This window comes from Lepus europaeus, chromosome 2 (genome assembly GCF_033115175.1).
Source record: "Lepus europaeus isolate LE1 chromosome 2, mLepTim1.pri, whole genome shotgun sequence".
Lineage (NCBI taxonomy): Eukaryota > Metazoa > Chordata > Mammalia > Lagomorpha > Leporidae > Lepus > Lepus europaeus.
In genome coordinates this window covers 86,180,084-86,199,969 of record NC_084828.1, presented here as the reverse complement: position 1 = coordinate 86,199,969, position 19,886 = coordinate 86,180,084, and the positions used below count along the sequence as shown (strand labels likewise).

Genomic DNA, 19,886 nt, shown 5'->3' with positions numbered 1-19,886 from the left:
CTCTCAACAAATTTAGCATCTGTCCACTGTGTATTTCTGAAATAAACAGATAAAAAAAGGAATGTTTAAGCACTTTTAAAATGGATGTATCTTCAAGAGATAGACAGCTCCTAGCAATGCACATAACCTGATCACAGTCTAATAGTATAAAATCATCCTAAGATAAGTAGGGGAAACAGCAATTAGGGCTAGGCCATGCTTGGGCTTGATGATCATACACCATTCCTAACCCTGCTACCTTGGGGAAACACAGTCTCACATCCTCCACATGGAGCTCTCATTTTTGATTCTCAATGAGAGCACATCCATTCTAATGCTTAACCATTCACTGTGAGCCCATCATCACTGCCCAGATCCTGGAGAAGAGGAGCAGGCATTAGATGGAGAGAACGAGTTATGGTCCCTGCCTCCAGAGCTCCTGGTCCTGCTGGGGGAGCTACACAGTTAAGTGCACCATAGGGGAACAAAGTCTATGCAGAACAGTTTTCTCTTTGTCACAGTCACAGGAACTCACTGAGCTCGGCATCTTTTTCTGATGCCTGGGGTTCGGTCACCCTGTTGGGCCTCTACACACATACCTGTGATCATCACCGTCCTGATGTGGGCCTCCCTCAGCTCCTTCAGCACTGGTTTGGTTTCCTTTTTCAAGCGATTCTCCATTATGAGAAGTCCCAGAAATGTTAGCTCTGACTCCACTTTCTCTCTGTGATTCAGGAGAAAATCAATATTGAGTGTAGCTGTGGAATCTCAACAGTTGGATTTACTTCTTTTTAAAATTTCTAAGGCTTGGTAATGTAATACTTGCATATGTTAGAAAACAAACTGGGGCAGCATTGTGGCATAATAGATAAAGCCACTGCCTATGATGCCCGCATCCCCTGTGGATGCTGGCTTGAGTCCCAACTGCTCCATTTCTAATCCAGCTTCCTGCTAATGGCCTGGGAAAGCAGCAGCAGATGACCCACCCCTGTGGGAGACCTGGATGGAGTTCCTGGCTCCTGGCTTTGGCCTGGCCCAGCCCCAGCTGTTGCAGCCATCTGGGAAGTAAACATGCAGATGGAAGATTCTCTCTCTGACTCTTCCTCTCTCTCTATAACTCTGACTTTCAAATAAGTAAATAATTTTTAAAAAGTAAAGAAGAATCGGGACCAGCACCATGGCTCACTTGGTTAATCCTCCGCCTGCGATGCCAGCATCCGATATGGGCCTCGGGTTCTAGTCCTGGCTGCTCTTTTTCCAGTCCAGCTCTCTGCTGTGGCCCCGGGAAGGCAGTGGAGAATGGCCCAAGTGCTTGGGCCCTGCACCCGCATGGGAGACCAGGAGGAAGCACCTGGCTCCTGGTTTCAGATTGGCACAGCACTGGCCGTGGCAGCCATTTTGGGGGTGAACCAACGGAAGGAAGACCTTTCTCTCTGCCTCTCTCTCACTGTCTAACTCTACCTGTCAAAAAAAAAAAAAAAAGTAAAGAAGAATCAAGAGCTTATAGGGAAAACCAATAGTCCCTGTCTCCATGCCACCTCAACCCTCATCTACTTTTCAGGGGAAATTTCTTTTAAGTATTTTAAGAGTTGCTTTTTCTCATTATCAACCCATGTTTTGAATAAAGAACAATGTACTTGTCTTTGATTCTTTCTGTTGGCTCTTAGGTTAATCATATATGATGGTACCTTATAAAGTTCATTAGAAACTGAATTAAAGTCTAATATACATTTTCCATGAATCTTTTAAGTACCATTATGTTATTGTTTTTAATTTCTAAGAGGTTTCCCCCAAGTCTCCCACTTCTCCTCCCTTTGGACTTCAAGTTACTTGACACTTATCGTTCATGGTGCATACAAGACACCATTTGAATAGATATCAGGTCATTTATTTTGGTCTCTATTTGTCACCTCCAGGAAATATATGCAATCGGCCAGGGCTCTGAAGAGATTTCACAGTTTGAAGTTGGAGGCTGGGCATCTAATTGGGCTATATTAGCTACAGAAAACCTCTTCTCTGAAGTGGAATGACTCTCAGGTGGCTTTCTAAGAGGGAAATGTGGGGACTGAGAGTTCTCTCTTGATTTTTCATTGTGTTCATTTTTCCATAAAGTGCAGTTAAGATTGTAGGGAGAGGGAGACCTAAGATCCAGCTTCTCTATACCATTAGTCAGTCCTTCATTCTCAGCCTGAATCTTACCCTCATCTTCCAGGGTACAGGGTTTATCTGAGTCTGGGCCTCTTTGGGGCTATGAAAGGTGAACCAGTTTTCTCTTACCATTTCTCTCTCTGGCTATGGTGTACATAATTTTTTCTACCCTGCTGACTCAGTTAGCAACTCTAGCTCTCTTTTCTGCACTTAGCACTTCTCTAGTTTCTTTACTGTCATGTTAGTAGTGCTTGGGAGGTAAAAGAAAGAAACTCAGGATCAGTACGCCTTCTTCAAGAAAAGGATCATAGTTGGATGTCTTGATGAGAAGTAGGCAAACTTGGTTGGGAACACAATGAAGTGCCTTCTCTCTGGAGCAGACTATGAATTTCTACACCTTCATTCAACAGTCATTGCTCGGTATCCATGGAGACGTGGGGAATTTGTTGTAGGACACCCCCACCCCCGTGTATACCCAAATCTGCAGATGTTCAAATCTGCACATAAATTGGTGTAGTATTTGCATATAACCTACACACACCCTCCCAGATACTTTAAATTACCCCTAGATTACCAATAATGCAAAGTAAATGTCATGTAAATCGTTTTATTCTCTATTTGGGGGGGAGGGAATAATGGCAGCAAAAAATCTGCACATATTCAGTACAGATGCAGGGATTTTTTTTCCTGAATATTTTAAATCCTCAATTGATTGAATCCATAAATTTGGACCTTACAGAATGGTGGCTGTACATTGTTTTAGATCTTGTATTAAGAACTTTGATGACTACTCAGATAATCAGATATTAATCTTTTCTTACTGATCTCAGAGAATAATAGAAAAGAAAATCCACCTTAATATAGGATTTGTTAAAGATTTTTACCATCATTTAGCTTCATTACTTTCTATTATAAATTGGACTAGTCTTTTCTCATTAACTAGAACCAAAAAGAAGATCTAAAACTCTCCTTACCAATTTATTCTGATTATTTTCATAAAGCATTGTATTTTATTTTAACACCTTTATTGATGTATAATTCTTATACAAAACTGCATAGATTGAATGCATTTAATTTTATTGGTCAGAGCAGTATGCATATACCTGCAAACCATCACCATGCTCAAGAAATAAACATGTCCATCACAGCCCAAAGTTTCCTTCTACCCTTTGTTTTTGTTTTTGTTTTCTTGTGGTAAGAGCACTTGAGATCTACCCCCTTAATGAAAGTGTATAATGCAGTATTGTTATTAGGAACACTATTACATCACACAGCACAGCTCTAGAACTTACCCATCTTGCATAGCTGAAGCTTTATATCCATTAAACAAAAATATCTTATTTCCTTCTATCCCAGTTCTTGAGAGTCACCATTCTACTTTCTAGTTCCATAGTTTTGACTATTTCAAGATATGTCATATAAATCTGATCGTGCTGTACTTGACCTTCTGTGACGTATTTTGCTTAGTGTTATATCCTCCAGGTTTGTCCATGTTACCTCTTATGACAGGATCTCCTCAATTCTTAAAGCTCAATGACATTCTTGATTGTGTGTGTGTGTGTATTTGTATAATATTTGTATATATATATATATATATATATAGTATTTTCTCTATCCATTCACCCACTGAACATTTAGATTGTCCCATGTCTTGGCTATTGTGAGCAATGCTACAGTGGACCCAGGAGTGCAGGTACCTCTTCAAGATCCTAATTTCATTTGTTTGAGATATCTATGCAGAAGTAATTGCAGGAATTATTCATATGGTTCTTCTCTTTTCACTGCTTTAAAGAACCTTCATATTGATTTCCATAGCCGTTCCACCATCCTACATTCCCACCAATAGTGTACAAGGGTCCTAGTTGCTCTATATCCTTGTGGACACTTGTCTTTCTTTTTAATAGGCATGAGGTGATCTCACTCTGGTTTTGATTTTCATTTCCTTCATACTTAATGAAGTTGAGAACCTTTTCATATACCTGTTAGCCATTGGTATGCCTTCGTTGGAGAAATGTCTATTCAAGCCCAATGCTTATTTTTCAATTATGGTTTTTTGTTTAACTATTGAGTTGTATTCCTTGTACATTTTGGATATTAATTACTTATAATATATATGTTTTTCAAATATTTTCTCCTATCCCAGAAGTTGTGATTTCACTCTGTTGACTGTTTCTGTTGCTGTGCAGAAGTTTTAGCTTAATATCCACAGGCAAAAGACTGGAACTTGACTCTCACCTTGCACAAAAATCTATTCAAAATGTGTTAAAAATTTGAGCATGAGACCTGAAACTGTGAAGTTCCTGAAGAAAAATATAGGGTGAAATCTTCCTGACATTGGGCTTGGCAATGATTTCTTGGCTATGACTCCAAAAGGATAGGCAGTAAAATAAAAATTAGACAAATGTGTTTTGCTTCCATTTTACAATTCTTTCCTTTGCCTCCTACTTCAGGCAATTGGTCCTTTTGCCAGCCTACAACATTCTCAGCCACACCTGTGTCAGGGCCTATGTACCTCCTATTTCTGTTCTTTATAAGGTTCTTCTGGGTATCTGCACACCTTATTCTTTTGCCTTACCCAGATCTCTGTTCAAATGTCCTTCCTTGGCGGACCTCCCTGATAATCCCATGCAAAACATTGAGCTCTGTCTTTTCAAAAATTCTCAAACCTGATTTATTTTTATGATCTTAAGGGCATTTAAGAAACAGCAATGAGATGGTATTTTGTAGATTTATTTTATTGTCCCTTTCCTCCAATTGGGACATAAGATTCATGAGGGTAAGGATTTAATTTAATTCACTTCTGAATGAGTTCTCAGTGCCAAGGGCAACTAACACATAGTAAAATTCAACAGAAATTTACCAATCCAATGAAGAAGTAAATCTTGATGAAGTGTTTCTCCTGATTTTTAGTTTGAGATGATTTTTTCCCCAGCCATCTCAAGAAACTCCTCTGTTGTCCATTTTTAACTTCAGTTTTTTTAGAAGTTTTTGATTTTTATAATGGAAAATATTACTAAAAAATAATCAAGACCCGCTCCATTTATCCTATTTAAAAGTAGTAGCAAATTTCTTAGAAGCATTAAAAAGCTGCTGATAGTCCCTGCGGTAACCTGGGATGATTCGACATCCAGCACATTTTATCCTTATTTTTGCATTTCTTGTACTCATAACATTGCCAGTCTCACTAGTGACTTTTAAATGACAATACAGCTGTGTTTGCATGTGCTGCTCTCCATCACTAGATCCATATATCTCTTCTTCTCACAGGAGTTTAACATTCACCATTCCAACTTGTGTTTGAAAAATTGCAAAATCCTTGTTTGTTATGAGCCTTCATGCTTACCCAAGAATAGTCAACACCTGGAACATTAAATCTCAGAATTTCATTTGTATATTTCAAGATAAGCTTTCAGATTCCATTTTGAAGACTAAAATATTGTGGCTGAAAAAGCTCCATAGAAAAGAACGGGGCTATCAAAGAAGGAGGTACCTTTCTCTGAAGGGAGGAGAGAACTTCCACTTTGACTATGACCCTGTCGGAATAAGATTGAAGTCGGTGAACTCAAAAGGCTTCCATAGCCTTGGCAACTCATGACTAGAGCCTAAGGAGATTACTGACGCCATAAACAAGAGTGTCAAATTGTTAAGTCAACAACAGGAGTCACTGTGTACTTACTTCTCATGTGGGATCTGTCCTTAATGTATTGTCCAATGTGAAGTAATGCTATAACTAGTACTGAAACAGTATTTTACACTTTGTGTTTCTGTGCGGGTGCAAAGTGATGCAATCTTTACTTAATATATACTAAATCACTCTTCTGTATATAAAGATAATTGAAAATGAATCTTGATGTGAATGGAATGGGAGAGGGAGCGGGGGATGGGAGGGGTTGCAAGTGGGAGGGAAATTATGAGGGGGGAAGCCATTGTAATCCATAAACTTTACTTTGGAAATTTATATTTACTAAATAAAAAAAAGAAAAAGCTCTGTAGAGATCACTCAGACCTTAGAGATTTTATTGATGGGAAAGTGGAAAGAGCTTAAGGAGGGGACACTGTTTACTGATTACCTCAGAGCTGATTGACTTATGTTGCAAATAATAGTGTTGAACCAAGAAGTGGAGGTTAATGTATGTAAATCAAGATCTCTACCAACAATACAAATCAAACATAAACAGTATCTACTTTCACTGCTACACAGTTTGCCATAGTATTTCTCTACTCTTTTGTCATAGATAATTTAGTGACAACTTTGAAAAACCGAAGAAAGATCCAAGACAGCTGAATAGGGAAAAGGTGTTCTGATTCTGACTACAGGAAGATAGTAGAAGAAAAAGAGAGGAATCCCATTCCCAGAGGACAGCTGGAGAAAAGTTTGCAGTGGAAATTCTACAAAAAGAAGAGAGACACTGTAGAGCAGTGTGGACAGTACAATCTTACAGCAGCAAGTAGGACACCACCAGCAACTCCCACAACCAGTGGCTGGACAAGATATTCCCTTGGAGCAAGGCACCTGGCAGTCAGCAGAGAGGAAATGCCATCTTAATAAGGCAAGTAGAGGCCAGCGCCGCGGCTCACTAGGCTAATCCTCCGCCTTGCGGCGCCGGCACACCGGGTTCTAGTCCTGGTCAGGGCACCAGATTCTGTCCCGGTTGCCCCTCTTCCAGGCCAGCTCTCTGCTGTGGCCAGGGAGTGCAGTGGAGGATGGCCCAAGTGCTTGGGCCCTGCACCCCATGGGAGACCAGGAGAAGCACCTGGCTCCTGCCATAGGATCAGCGAGGTGTGCTGGCCGCAGCATGCCAGCCATGGCGACCATTGGAGGGTGAACCAATGGCAAAGGAAGACCTTTCTCTCTGTCTCTCTCTCTCACTGTCCACTCTGCCTGTCAAAAAAAAAAAAAAAAAAAGCAAGTAGAGGTGTCTGTTATATGTATGTGTGCCACTAGAGGACTCTCAGAGAGATAAATCTGTGTTCTCACTGACTTTGTGTCTGACCTGGAGGGTTGGCAGGGGGTAGGGCACCCACCTAGGCCCACGAAGCACTCCCTCCTCTCACTATATTAAGGTGCCCAGACTCAACTTGCCAAGGTGAAGCACCAACCAACCTCTATTGGTTAGGGAACTGACTCTGGGAATGCCATGACTCTTTCTGTGAACAGAGGAGGCTTGTGGGGCTGAGAGTGGATCCCTTGCTCCCTATCACTGTGGAAGACTTGTGCCTGTGACTGTGAGAATTCTGTGACTGCACAATGGGGCCTGTGATAGGGCATGGCTAGGTCTTTGGGAAATCACTATATATGGCTCCAGAGGCTCAGGGTTCTGTGCTCACATTGAAGAGCCCAAAGATCATTTTGCAGTTCATGCACCTGCGTGAGTAAGATGCCTAGGCACTGTGGGCTCACCGTTGGTGGTTGGTTCACCTTGGAAGAGAGGATCTGACACTGTGACCCACCAGCTGCTGCCATCATACTCTCCCCTCTGCTGATGGTAGAGGAGACCCTCCATGCCCAACTTAGTTGTTGCCCAGGACCCTTAACCCACACTTAAGCATTGGCAATAGCTCCTTGGTCCCACCCAGCATACACCTTTGGATAGCCGCTGAAGGAGAAGACACTCCACTAAGCCACAGAGGCATATTTCAAAGATAAGAACTATAAAAAGAAAAAACCAACAAGTGTTTCCAAAAATGCCTAAAAGTAAATGTAAAAATATAAGAAACATGAACAAGGAAGACAATATGACTCCCCAGAAGGAACACAACAGCATTTCAATATTAGAATCTGAAGATGAAGATATTAATGAAGTGCCCAAAAAGGAATTCAAAAGCATGCTCATAAGATTAATCAAAAACACAGAGAAGCAAACACATTCATTAAGGAAATCCATACATGACATGGATGAGAAAATTCTGGTGAGACAGACATTGAAGAGAAATCAAACAAATATTAGAAATGAAGAATTGAATATGTCAAATAAAAATACAGTGGAAAATCTTAACAACACAATTGGTGAAACAGAAGAAAGAATATCCAAGCTAGAAGACAAATCTTTGGAATTCTCTCACTCAGATAAGAAAATAAGAAGGAGGACAAGGAGGAGGAGGATGAGGAGGAGAAGAGGAGCAGGAGAGGAGTAGGAAGGAGAAGAAGGAGGAAGAGGAGGAGGAAGAAGAGGAAGAAGAAGAAGAAGGGAAAGGAGAGGAGGAGAAGAGGAGAAGGAGGAGGAGGAGAAGAAGAAATAATAATAATAATTAGAAAAATAAAAAATAGTGTTAGAGATTTTTTAGATTCTATCAAATTAGCAAACATACTCATCTTAAGAGTTCCTGAAGGTGTGGAGGGAGAATGGATTAGATGATATAGTCAGTGAATAATAGCATAACATTTTTCTAATTTGGAGAAAGATAAGGACATCTGAGTACAGATAGCACCTAGAACTCCTAATAGACATGATCAGAAATTTCTTTGCCATATCACATTATAGTCAGTCTTTTAAAAGTAAAATATAAAGAAAAGATTCTAAAATGTGTACCAAAGCAGCACCAGATTACCTTCAAAATATCTCCAACTAGACTGACAACTGATTTCTCATCAGAAATCTTACAAGCTAGAAAAGAATGGAGATACATAGTCCAAGAGCTAAAAGAAAAAAAAAAACTGTCAACCCAGAATACTGCACCCAGTAAAGCTCTCATTTGTAAGTGAAGTTGAAATAAATACCCTCCAAAACAAGCAGAAATTGAAAGAATTCTTCACCACTCATCCAGTAATACAAATGATACTTACAGAGGTGCTACACAGAGAAATAATACAGCCATCATTATGAAAGGATATGAATACACAAATCTCCTACTACAAATACAAAGGAAATAAAAATAAGAATGCTTATGCAAAAATGTCAAGACCAAATCATTACTTATCAATAATAACTTTGAATATAAATGACCTAAATTCTCTAATTAAAAGATACAGACTGGATGGATGACTTAGAAAGCAAGGCCCATCTATTCCTTGCCTGCAAGAAACATATCTCACCAGCAAAGATATAGACTGAAAATGAAAGAATGAAAAAAGATATTCCATACTAATGGAAAGCAAAAATAAGCAGCAGTAACCTTTGTAACACCAGACAAACTAGATTTTAACACAAAAAAAAATGTTAAAAGAGACAAAGAAGGGCATTATGTAATGATTAAGGGATCAATTCAACAAGAAGATGTGTCTATGGTAAGTATATATGCATTCAAAGCCAGGGCACCGGTTATTTAAAAGAAATGTTAATGGATCTAAAGGGAGACATAGGTTTCAATACAATAATAATGGGGGACTTTAGCATCCCACTTTCATCAGTGGACAGATCAACTAGACAAAAAAAAATAATGAAGAAGCAACAGAGCTAATGTACATTACCAATAAATGGGCTTAATTGCTACTTATAGAACATTTCAACTCATAACTGCAGAACACACACTCTTCGTGAGTGCATGGAACTTTCTATAGGATATCCATATGCTAGGCCATAAAGCAAGTCTCAACAAATTCAAAAACATTGAAATCATTCTGGAAATGCAATCATCTTGGGTTCCAAGATGGCAGAATAGGGAGGGAGCTTAGTGATCTAGTCCAGGAGAAGACAGATTAATAAAAATGGAGATAGTGTAGTCTCAGGGAAGCGTTAGGGGAAAAACGGCAGAGAAAATTCTGAAGTTAGAGGGACATGGTGGACCTATGTGGAGGGCATGGGCACCCATGGCTCGTGACTCTAGCTGCTGAGAGCCTCTGCACTAGCGCTGGAAAGTGAGGTGAGATGGGATTGCAGTGGCCAAGACACTGGTGGAAAAGTGACAGGAAAAGCCTAAAGGGAACGAGACTTGAAGCCCCATGGGGGAAACTACACCAGCCTAACTAGAGGGGAGAAAAAATAAAAAGGACATTATGGATACGATTCTCTCTCTCCAGTCACCTTACAGAGGTGTATGAGCAGATAGAGCAAGTGCCATTTTGGAGATACATAACAGCTACGCCAGCTCAGGGCTGCCCCCGGCAATCAGCAGAGCAGAGAAACCTGACTCTGATGGAGAGTAATAACAAGAGACTAAGACCTAAAGAATGTGTGGAGCTTCTGAACTGGCACTGTGGAAAAAAACACCGAGGGTGTGTAGGAGAACTCATGTTGTGGCTAAGACTTTGAGTGGTCTCGTTGGGAGACACCACAAGCTTGGGTGGTCCTGGCTACCCAGTGAGAGACATTGCAGGGGAATCTGAGCTTACACTGAGAACTGCACAGATCCTTTCTGTGGTCCTTGGGACAGAGCAGACAAATATTATACCCACTGGGGCTAGCGCTCAGGCACTGATCGCCATCTAGAAAAAGAGTTCAGCTGACTGGAATTACTTCTCTGATTAAAAAAAGAGAGAGAGAGAAGATTTACCATGCCAAACCTAGGTGTATCACCTTAGGCACACCCTTAACCCTGAAGAACTGAACAGAGCTCTCTGGACACACCCACCATGAGCCTCTAGAAATTCACTGAAAGCAGACAGTCCACTTATCTACAGAGTAATAGTACAACGAGAAAAGCCACCACAGCAGAAAAAAAAGGAAACCAATGAATATCTTCACAAATGCTAACAGGAAGATGTAATTATTATAAACATATATGCACCTAATTACAAGGCATTGGGCTATTTAAAAGATATGTTAGGGGACTTAAAGGGAGACTTAGGACTCTTAATACAATAGTATTAGGGGACTTCAATACTCCACTTTCAGGAATGGACATATCAATCGGACAGAAAATCAACAAGGAAACAGCAGATTTAATTAACATACAGACCGAATGGATATAACAGTATCTGCAGAACTTTTCATCCTACACTTAAAGAAAACACATCCTTCTCAGCAGTACATGGAACTTTCTCTAGGGTTGACCACATATGAGGCCATAAAGCAAGTCTCAACAAATTCAAAGGAATCAAAATCATACTATGCATCTTCTCAGACCACTGTGGAATGAAGCTGGAAATTAGCAACTCAGGAATCTCTAGAGCATATGCAAATACATGGAGACTAAGCAACATGCTCCTGAATGAATAGTGGGTCATAGAAGAAATAAAAAAGGGGAATAAAAAATTTTCTGGAGGCAAATGAAGATAACAAAACAGCATATCAAAACTTATGGGATGCAGCAAAAACAGTGTTAAGAGGAAAGTTTATAGCAATAGGTGCCTACATCAAGAAATTGGAAAGGCACCAAATAAATGAGCTATAAATGCATATCAATGATATAGAAAAACTATAACAAACCAAACTCAAAACTAGTAGGAGAAGAGAAATAATTAAAATTAAAGAAGAAATCAACAGAATTGAATCCAAAAAGCATTACAAAAGATCAGCAAAACGAAGAGCTGGTTTTTTGAAAAAATAAACAAAATTGACACACCATTGGCCCAACTAACCAAAAAAAGGAGAGTGAAGACCCAAATCAATAAAATCAGAGATGAAAAAGGGAATGTAACAACAGACACCACGGAAATAAAAGGGTCATCAGAAATTACTACAAAGAGTTGTATGCCAACAAACTGGGAAATTTATCACAAATGGTTAGATTCCGGGACACATACAACCTACCTAAATTGAACCAGGAAGACATAGAAAACCTAAGCAGACCAATAACTGAGCCAGAAATTGAATGAGTAATAAAGGCCCTCCCAACAAAGAAAAGCCCAGGACTGGATGGATTCACTGCTGAATTCTATCAGACATTTAAAGAACTAACTGGAATTCTTCTCAAACTATGCAAAATAATTGAAAGAGAGGGAATTCTCCCAAATTCTTTCTACGAAGCCAGCATCACTTTAATTCCTAAACCTGAAACAGATGCAGCAGAGAAAGAGAATTACAGACCAATTTCCCTGATGAACATAGAAGCAAAAATCCTCAATAAAATTCTGGCCAATAGAATTCAACAACACATCAGAAAGATGATCCACCCAGACCAAGTAGGATTTATCCCTGCTATGCAGGGATGGTTCAACATTTGCAAATCAATCAATGTGATACACCACATTAACAAGCTGCAGAAGAAAACCCATATGATTACCTCAATAGATGCAGAGAAAGCATTTGATAAAATACAACACCCTTTCATGATGAAAACTCTAAGCAAACTGAGTATGGAAGGAACATTCCTCAACACAATTAAGGCAATTTATGAAAAACCCACGGCCAGTATCATATTGAATGGGCAAAAGTTGGAAGCATTTCCACTGATATCCAGTACCAGACAGGGATGTCCACTCTCATAATTGCTATTCAATATAGTACTGGAAGTTTTAGCCAGAGACATTAGGCAAGAAAAAGAAATTAAAGGGATACAAATGCTGGCGAGGATATGGGGGAAAGGCACACTAATCCACTGTTTGTGAGAATGTAAATTGGTAAAGCCACTGTGGAAGACAGTTTGGAGATTCCTCAGAAACATGAATATAGCTCTACCACTTTACCCAGCCATTGTACTCCTCGGAATTTACCCAAGAGAAATTAAATTGGCAAATAAAAAGGCTATCTGCACCTCAATGTTTATTGCAGCTCAATTCACAATAGCTAAGACATGGAATTAACCTAGATGCCCATCAACAGAAGACTGGATAAAGAAATTATGGGATATGTAGTTTATAGAATACTATACAGCGGTAAAAAAAATGAAGTCCACTCATTTGCAAAAAAAAAAAAAAAAAAAAAAAGGAGGAATCTGAGTGAAATAAGCCAGTCCCAAAGGGACAAATATCATATGTTCTCCCTGATCTGTGACAACTGAGCACCTAAAAGGAAACCTGTAGAAGTGAAACTGACACTATGAGAAACAATGACTTGATCAGCCCTTGTCCTGACTGTCGAGGAACAGCTTACTATTTTATCCTTTTTATATTTTCTTTTTCTACTTATTACCATTGATTGAACTTGTTAATTAACACACAATTATTCTTACATGTTTAAATTTAACTGAAAATTGATCCCTGTTAAAAATAAGAGTGGGAATAAGAAAGGGAGGAGATGTACATTCAGCACATGCTCACTCGGACTTACCCCTAATGGTAAAACTAGAAATGTGCCATAGAATTCCATATCCCATTAAGTTGGCATGTGCCAATGCCATCTTACTAGTCAACGTGATCAGTTTAAGTTCATAATTGATCATAAAGATAGGATTAAGTGTCAAATGGATCACATAAACAAGACCAGTGTCTGCTAATAATAACTGATAGAATTAAAAGAGAGAGAATGATTCAACATGGGAAGCAGGATATACAACAGATTCATAGAATGGCAGATGCCCTAAACAGCACTCTGGCCTCAGAATCAGCCCTTAAGGCATTCAGATCTGGCTAAAAAGCCCATGACACTGTGGCAAAAAAAAAAAAAATACCTAAATTAAAGATCTCTGTGAATGAGATCCAAGAGGAAAGAACGGGCCATCAAAGAAGGAGGTACCTTTCTCTGAAGGGAGGAGAGAACTTCCACTTTGATTATGGCATTGTCTAAATAAGGTCAGAGTTTGCGAACTCAAGAGGCTTCCATAGCCTTGGCAGTTCATGACAAGAGCCTCGCATGATTACTGATGTCATAAATAAGAGTGTCAATTGTTAAATCAACAACAGGAGTCACTATGCACTTACGCCTCATGTAGGATCTCTGTCCTTAATGTGTTGTACTATGCGCATTAATGGTAAAACTAGTATTCAAACAGTACTTTATACTTTGTGTGTCTGTGTGGGTGCAAACTGTTGAAATCTTTACTTAGTATATACTATGTTGATCTTCTGTATATAAAGATAATTAAAAATGAATCTTAATGAAGAATGGGATGGGAGAGTGAGTAGGAGATGGGATGGTTTGTGAGTGGGTGTGGTTATGCGAAGGAAAAACCACTCTAATCCAAAAGTTGTACTTTGGAAATTTATATTTATTAAATAAAAGTTTAAAAAAAACAAACAAAATGCAATCATCTTGTTGTTTCTCAAGCTTTATCATACTACTGTTCTTTCTTCTCCTTTTATTAAAATAATTGCTTAAAAAAAAGAAATCATACCATGTATCTTTTTGGACCACAATAAAAAGAATCTGGAAATTAACAACAAAAGAAACTCTAGAAAATACACACACACATGAAGACTGAACAATATGTTCTTGAATGAACAGTGGGCCAGAGAAGTAATCAAAATTAAAATTAAAATATTTCTAGAAATGAATGAAGATGACAACACAACACATACAAACTTATGGGACACAGCAAAAGCAGTACAGTGTTAAGAAGAAAATTGTAGCAATAAGTGCCTACATTAAGAAATTGGAAAAGCATCAAATAAATGATCTAACAATGGATCTCAAGCACTTAGAAGAACAATAAAAAACAAACCCAAAATTGGTCAGAAGACAGGAATCATTAAAATTACAAAAGAAATAAACAAAATTGTATTTCAAAAAGATAAAGCACGTTAAGTGAAATAAAGAGCCACTTGTTTAAAAAGATAAACAAGACTGATACACCTTTGGCCCAACTTATGAAAAAAAAAAGGGATAAGACCCAGATTAATAAAATCAGAGATGAAAAAGAAGGTATTATAGTAGTTACCAAAGAAATAAAAAAATCATCAGAAATTACTACAAGAAACTATTTGTCACCAAATCATGAAACCTAGAAGAATTGAATAGATTCCTGGACACATACAATCTACCAACCTTGAGTCAGGAGGACATAGAAAACTAAAACTGACCAATAACCAAGACAGAGATGAAGTCAATAATAAAGATTCTAACAACAAAGAAAAGCCAAGAACCAGATGGCTTTATTGATAATTCTATAAAACCATTAAATAAAAGCTAACTCCAATTCTTCTCAGTATATTCAAATAGTTTTAATGGAGGGAATCCTCTCAATATCCTTCTATGAGGCCAGCATCACCTTAACTCCAAAACCAGAAAAAATACAAGAGAGAAAGAGAATTATGCTCAATGTCCCTGATGAACATTGATACAAAAATCATAAACAAATTACTAGCTAATCAAATCCAACAACACATCAGAAAGATTCACTTGGAACAAGAGGGATGATTCAACATATGCAAATCAATAGATTTGATATATAACATTAACAAATTGAATAAAAACTATATAACCGTCTCAATAGATGAAGAGAAAACATTTGATAAAATACAACACCCTTTCATGATAAAAAACCTTACACAAATTGGATATAGAAAGAACATGCCTCAACACAATCAAGGCAATCTATGACAAACCCACAGCCTGCATCATATTGAATGGGGAAAATTTTGGAAGCCCTTTCACGAAGATCCATAACCATAAAAGATGCCCAATATCACAACTGCTATTCAATATAGTTCTGAAAGTTTTAACCAGAGCAATTTAGCAAGAAAAAGAAATCAAAGGGATACAAATTGGAGAGAGCAAGTCAAATTATCCCTGCTTTCATATGACGTGATTGTACATACAGGGTCACAAAAGACTACAGCAAGAGATTATCAGAACTCATAATGTAGCTTGGGGGTCGAGCACTGTGGTGCGGTGGGTTAAAGCCCCAGCCTGCAGTTTCAGCATCCCATAAGGGCACCAATTCAAATTCCAGCTACTCCACTTCCGATCCAGCTCCCTGCTAATGTATATCAGAAAGCAACAGATGATGACCCAAATCCTTGGACCCCTGCCCCCATTTGAGAGACCTGGAAGAATCTCCTGCCTCCTGGCTTTGGATCGGCTTTGCTCCTACCATTGCTGCTTTTTGGGGAGTGAAACAGTGGATGGAAGATCCCTCTCTCAGTCTCTCTCTCTCTATTTCACTCTCTCTGTTTCTGTCTCTACTTATCTCTGTAACTCTATCTTTTGAATAAATATAATAAATCTTTAAAAGTGGAGGGGCTGGCGCTGTGGCATAGCAGGTGCGGCCACCACCTGAAGTGCCGGCATCCTGTGTGTGTGCCAGTTCGATTCCCAGCTGCCCCACTTCTGATCCAGCTCTCTGTTATGGCCTGGGAAAGCAGTGGAGGCTGGCTCAAGTCCTTGGGCCTCTGCACCCACATGGGAGATCTGGAAGAAGCTCCTGACTCCTGGCTTCGGATCGGCACAGATCCGGCCATTGCAGCCAATTAGGGAGTGAACCAGAAGATGGAAGATCTCATTCTCTCTCTCTCTCTCTCTCTCTCTCTCTCTCTCTCTCTCTCTCTCTTTCTCTTTCTCTTTCCTTCTTTCTCTGTGCAACTCTGCCTTTCAAATAAATAAATAAATCTTAAAAATAAAAACCAGAAGGACCGCATAGATGAAACAGATGTGGCATAAAATTAATGGCTATGGAAATATCTGATGTGAGGTTTATTTTGTTTGTACTTTTGTGTACATTTGGTAATTTTTATAATAAAATGTTAAAGATTTTTTTTAAAAGCTAAGGAATACTGAGTGAAAAAATAATCTACACATTAACCTCTCATGAGGACAATTTATCCTCTTAGTGTAATTAAGGATACCACATTTTCTTTCTTCAATTTGCACTCAGTACTGCCCCAGCATCCGAAGAAGGTATAGTATTGATACCTGATAGAAGCCAAGTCTAAGGATTCTGAAAATCTTTCAAAGTGCTGTCTCCTCTCAACGTCTCTATAGATGGAACACCAAGTAAGCCAGTCACAGAATGCTCTAATGTTAAAGGATTCAGTGGTTTTGGTGGGATTAGAGCTGAGATCATGGTGGACATGATGTAGGGCAGAACAGAGATACCACGCTGGCATATATGAGTCAGAAATTTCAACCAGCATCATGACCCAGCCTCACCTATAATTGATCAGCTCTGATTCAGATCTGAATGTGATTGCTTCTCTATCTTCAAGAGACCTCCCAGTGACTTGAGTGTCCCCCTGTCTACCTCCAGAATAGTCACTCATTCACTCCGTGTGCACAGAGTCTGACCTTGTGCCAATTTCCAAGGCCCTTACCTGGCTAAATGCTCCACTTCTGAAAGCTTCTTCATCTTCAAGGCTTTATGGGCAAGGGCAATAACACGGAAGCCTTGCACTGTGTAATTCCTCAGCTCCTGTGGGAAATTCCTGGGCACTGTCAGAGAGAGGAAGGGGCACGTGTGAAGTCAAGTTGAAGGTTTCCCACTCCTAAGACAGATTCTAGGATGCAAGGAAGTAATTAATTTGTGAGGGTGGAACCCTCACAAGTGGGGTTAGTGCCCTGAGAACACACACATGATCTTTCTCTCTCCCTCTCTTCTCTCTCTCTTCACTATGTGAGGACACAGCAAGAAGTGGACATATGCAAACCTGAAAAATTTGGCTCACCTCAGCAGGAGCCAAATTGATCAGTACCTTGATATTGGACTTCCAAGCCTCTAGAACTATGAGAAATAAATTTCTGTTGTTTACACCAGCCTATCTATTGTATTTTGTTACAGTACACATATAGTGTTATGCAAATCAGGTTTCAAATACAGCTGGGTTCAGTGAGAATAGACCATTGGACTATGTCTACGTGGATGAAATGAGAGAAACACAATTTTCTAGATCATGGGTCAGTAAACTGAGAAGCATCTGACCACCATTTGCTTTTGTAAATAAAGTTTAATTGTAATTCAGTCATGCCCATTTGTTTGCTTATTGTCTATGATAGCTTTGGATCTACAAAGGCATAGTTGAGTAGTTGAGATATATACTATGTAGCTGGCCAAACCTAAAATATGTATGCTCTGGTTCTGTACAGAAAAGTTGGCCAACCCTGGCTTTGGATAATGACACTACGCAAACGTTTATGTTTTGCCACAGAAATTGCAACTATTTTCATATATTTATAAATCTTATAAAGCTATTGAACAAAGCACAGCACAATTGGTGTGAGGATGGGTAAGTGTTTTAGGTAATCAAGTTCTAGTCTCCATCCCATCCCAACTGGCTTTCTGTCCCTGATCAGATCACGTCTTTTCTGCACCTCAACTTTTCAGCTACTAAATTAAAGGGCTGCAGATCTCTACGTCCTCACTAATTTCAGTCTTTCTATAATTCTAACATACTCCCTGAGGTAGGGATCTAGCTTCAGTGATGCCACTAATTCTCTATTTCTTAAGTCACTGAAGATGGCGTTAGCATATGTCAAAGATCAAATGTTGGGACCTCAGGATGATTTGGAAGGGCAACCCAAGGAGAAGCGGTGGCAAGTAGTGGTCCAAATTCTTACTGACAGAGCAGGTGCAGCAGATATCAGTTTAAATGTCTACATGATGCTCACTTTTGTCCATGTGGTTGCAAACAAAACAAAGCAAAACAAAACAAAGCTTAGTCTATGATCTGTGAAAGCTAGAAGTAGTGGGAGTTATGAGGATGATCAAAGAGAAAAAGGAGGTATCTCTAAGGTTAAAAACAGGCTCCAAATAAAGAAATTCAAGCAACCATTTGCCAAATCAGGAATTCTGTACACAAGTTGATGGCTATCAACTATCATAAGGAGAATATAGATGAAAGATGGGATGAAAAAAAGGCCAATTTTATCCAAATGAACTCATTTGAATGCAAGAATATTATAAATTTGGCTGCTGCTTAGAGAATGCATATGTTTGTAAAACTAAGAGACAATACAAAACAGCTAAAAACCTGGCCCAGAAAGATGAATTTGCTGTGAAAATGATCAATTAGCCTGCTCTAATATGATCTAATTTCCTCTAATCACTTTTTTTCTAAAAGATTTATTTTCTCTCTATTCTCCTTCCATCAATCTGTCTGAGCCCCTTGTCTGTGAAACCAGTCTAGGATGCAGAACTTTCCCTTTGATTCCTTCTAATTGCTGCTCATTCTCACCCTACCTGGTTCTCTGACCCCTGGATCGACCCCTTTTCTGGGGTCCTGATGCTCCCTCCCTGGTACCTCATGGGGATTTTACTTTTCTGCCTGAACGATGGCCAGAAATTACTCTCTGCCTCTGTGCCTTGAAATTGTCACTCTTACCTTATAGGATCAACTGGGCCCCCTTTCCACCTACCTAGAAAACAACCACCATGGCATTCATGGACCATGCAGCTTTGTGTGTATAGGGGGGGAGGGGTGTGTGTGTGCATGTGTGTGTGTCTGTGTTTGCTTTAGGTGCTTGGTCTTCTAAAACATTTCACCTCTGGAGAGAGAAATGTGCCAGTACCTGTATCAGATCTGCAGAACTTGGCCACCATCTCCGGGGCTCCTTTCATGTACACATGGCAGTGATCTTCCCCAGCCAGCTGAGCAATCACAGACATCCTCTGCAGACTTGAGGAAAAGGGAAACTGACGCAAAATGGTGATGGCTTCCACAGGACTCTACATGGGCATCAAAGAAAGTGAGCTTTTAGAGCTTCAGACGATGTCTAGCAGATGCGCAAGAACCAAAGGGGTTTGCCTTGGAGTGAGCCCAGCGACATCATGAAGTGGTGCATTTGTCACAATATTCAGGTTTGTCTGGCTGCTTCTTAGGTAATTCCTTCCATGAGCTGTCTGGCCTGCAAGACCCTATCCCTGGACTGTCTGTTGAAACCCTGATCACCTTCCAGGCCAAGCTCTCAGGTCACCTCTCCTGGTCACTCCCACCTCTGTCTCCCACAGTTCTTTCTTCAGCCTTTGTTACAGCACTTGGCATACCCTATAACACTAATTTGGGCCTAAATTGAGTCTCTGTGTTCCTCCAGCACAGAGCCCATCACATTTTATTTTTGAAACCTGGAAAAGTG

The 19,886-nt window shown here is 39.5% G+C and overlaps 1 protein-coding gene across 1 annotated transcript in view; it reads right to left on the bottom strand.

The window, feature by feature from the left end:
- The window catches only part of ATP13A5 (ATPase 13A5), a 100,266-nt gene that overhangs the window by 40,105 nt on the left and 40,275 nt on the right, over positions 1–19,886 (bottom strand). Inside the window, exons 16-18 of the mRNA XM_062181248.1 lie at positions 19,323–19,479; positions 17,132–17,249; positions 579–703 (exon numbers count right to left, since the gene is read on the bottom strand). Of these exons, the coding sequence (XP_062037232.1) occupies positions 579–703; positions 17,132–17,249; positions 19,323–19,479 (400 nt within the window). The remainder of the gene's footprint in view (positions 1–578; positions 704–17,131; positions 17,250–19,322; positions 19,480–19,886) is intronic.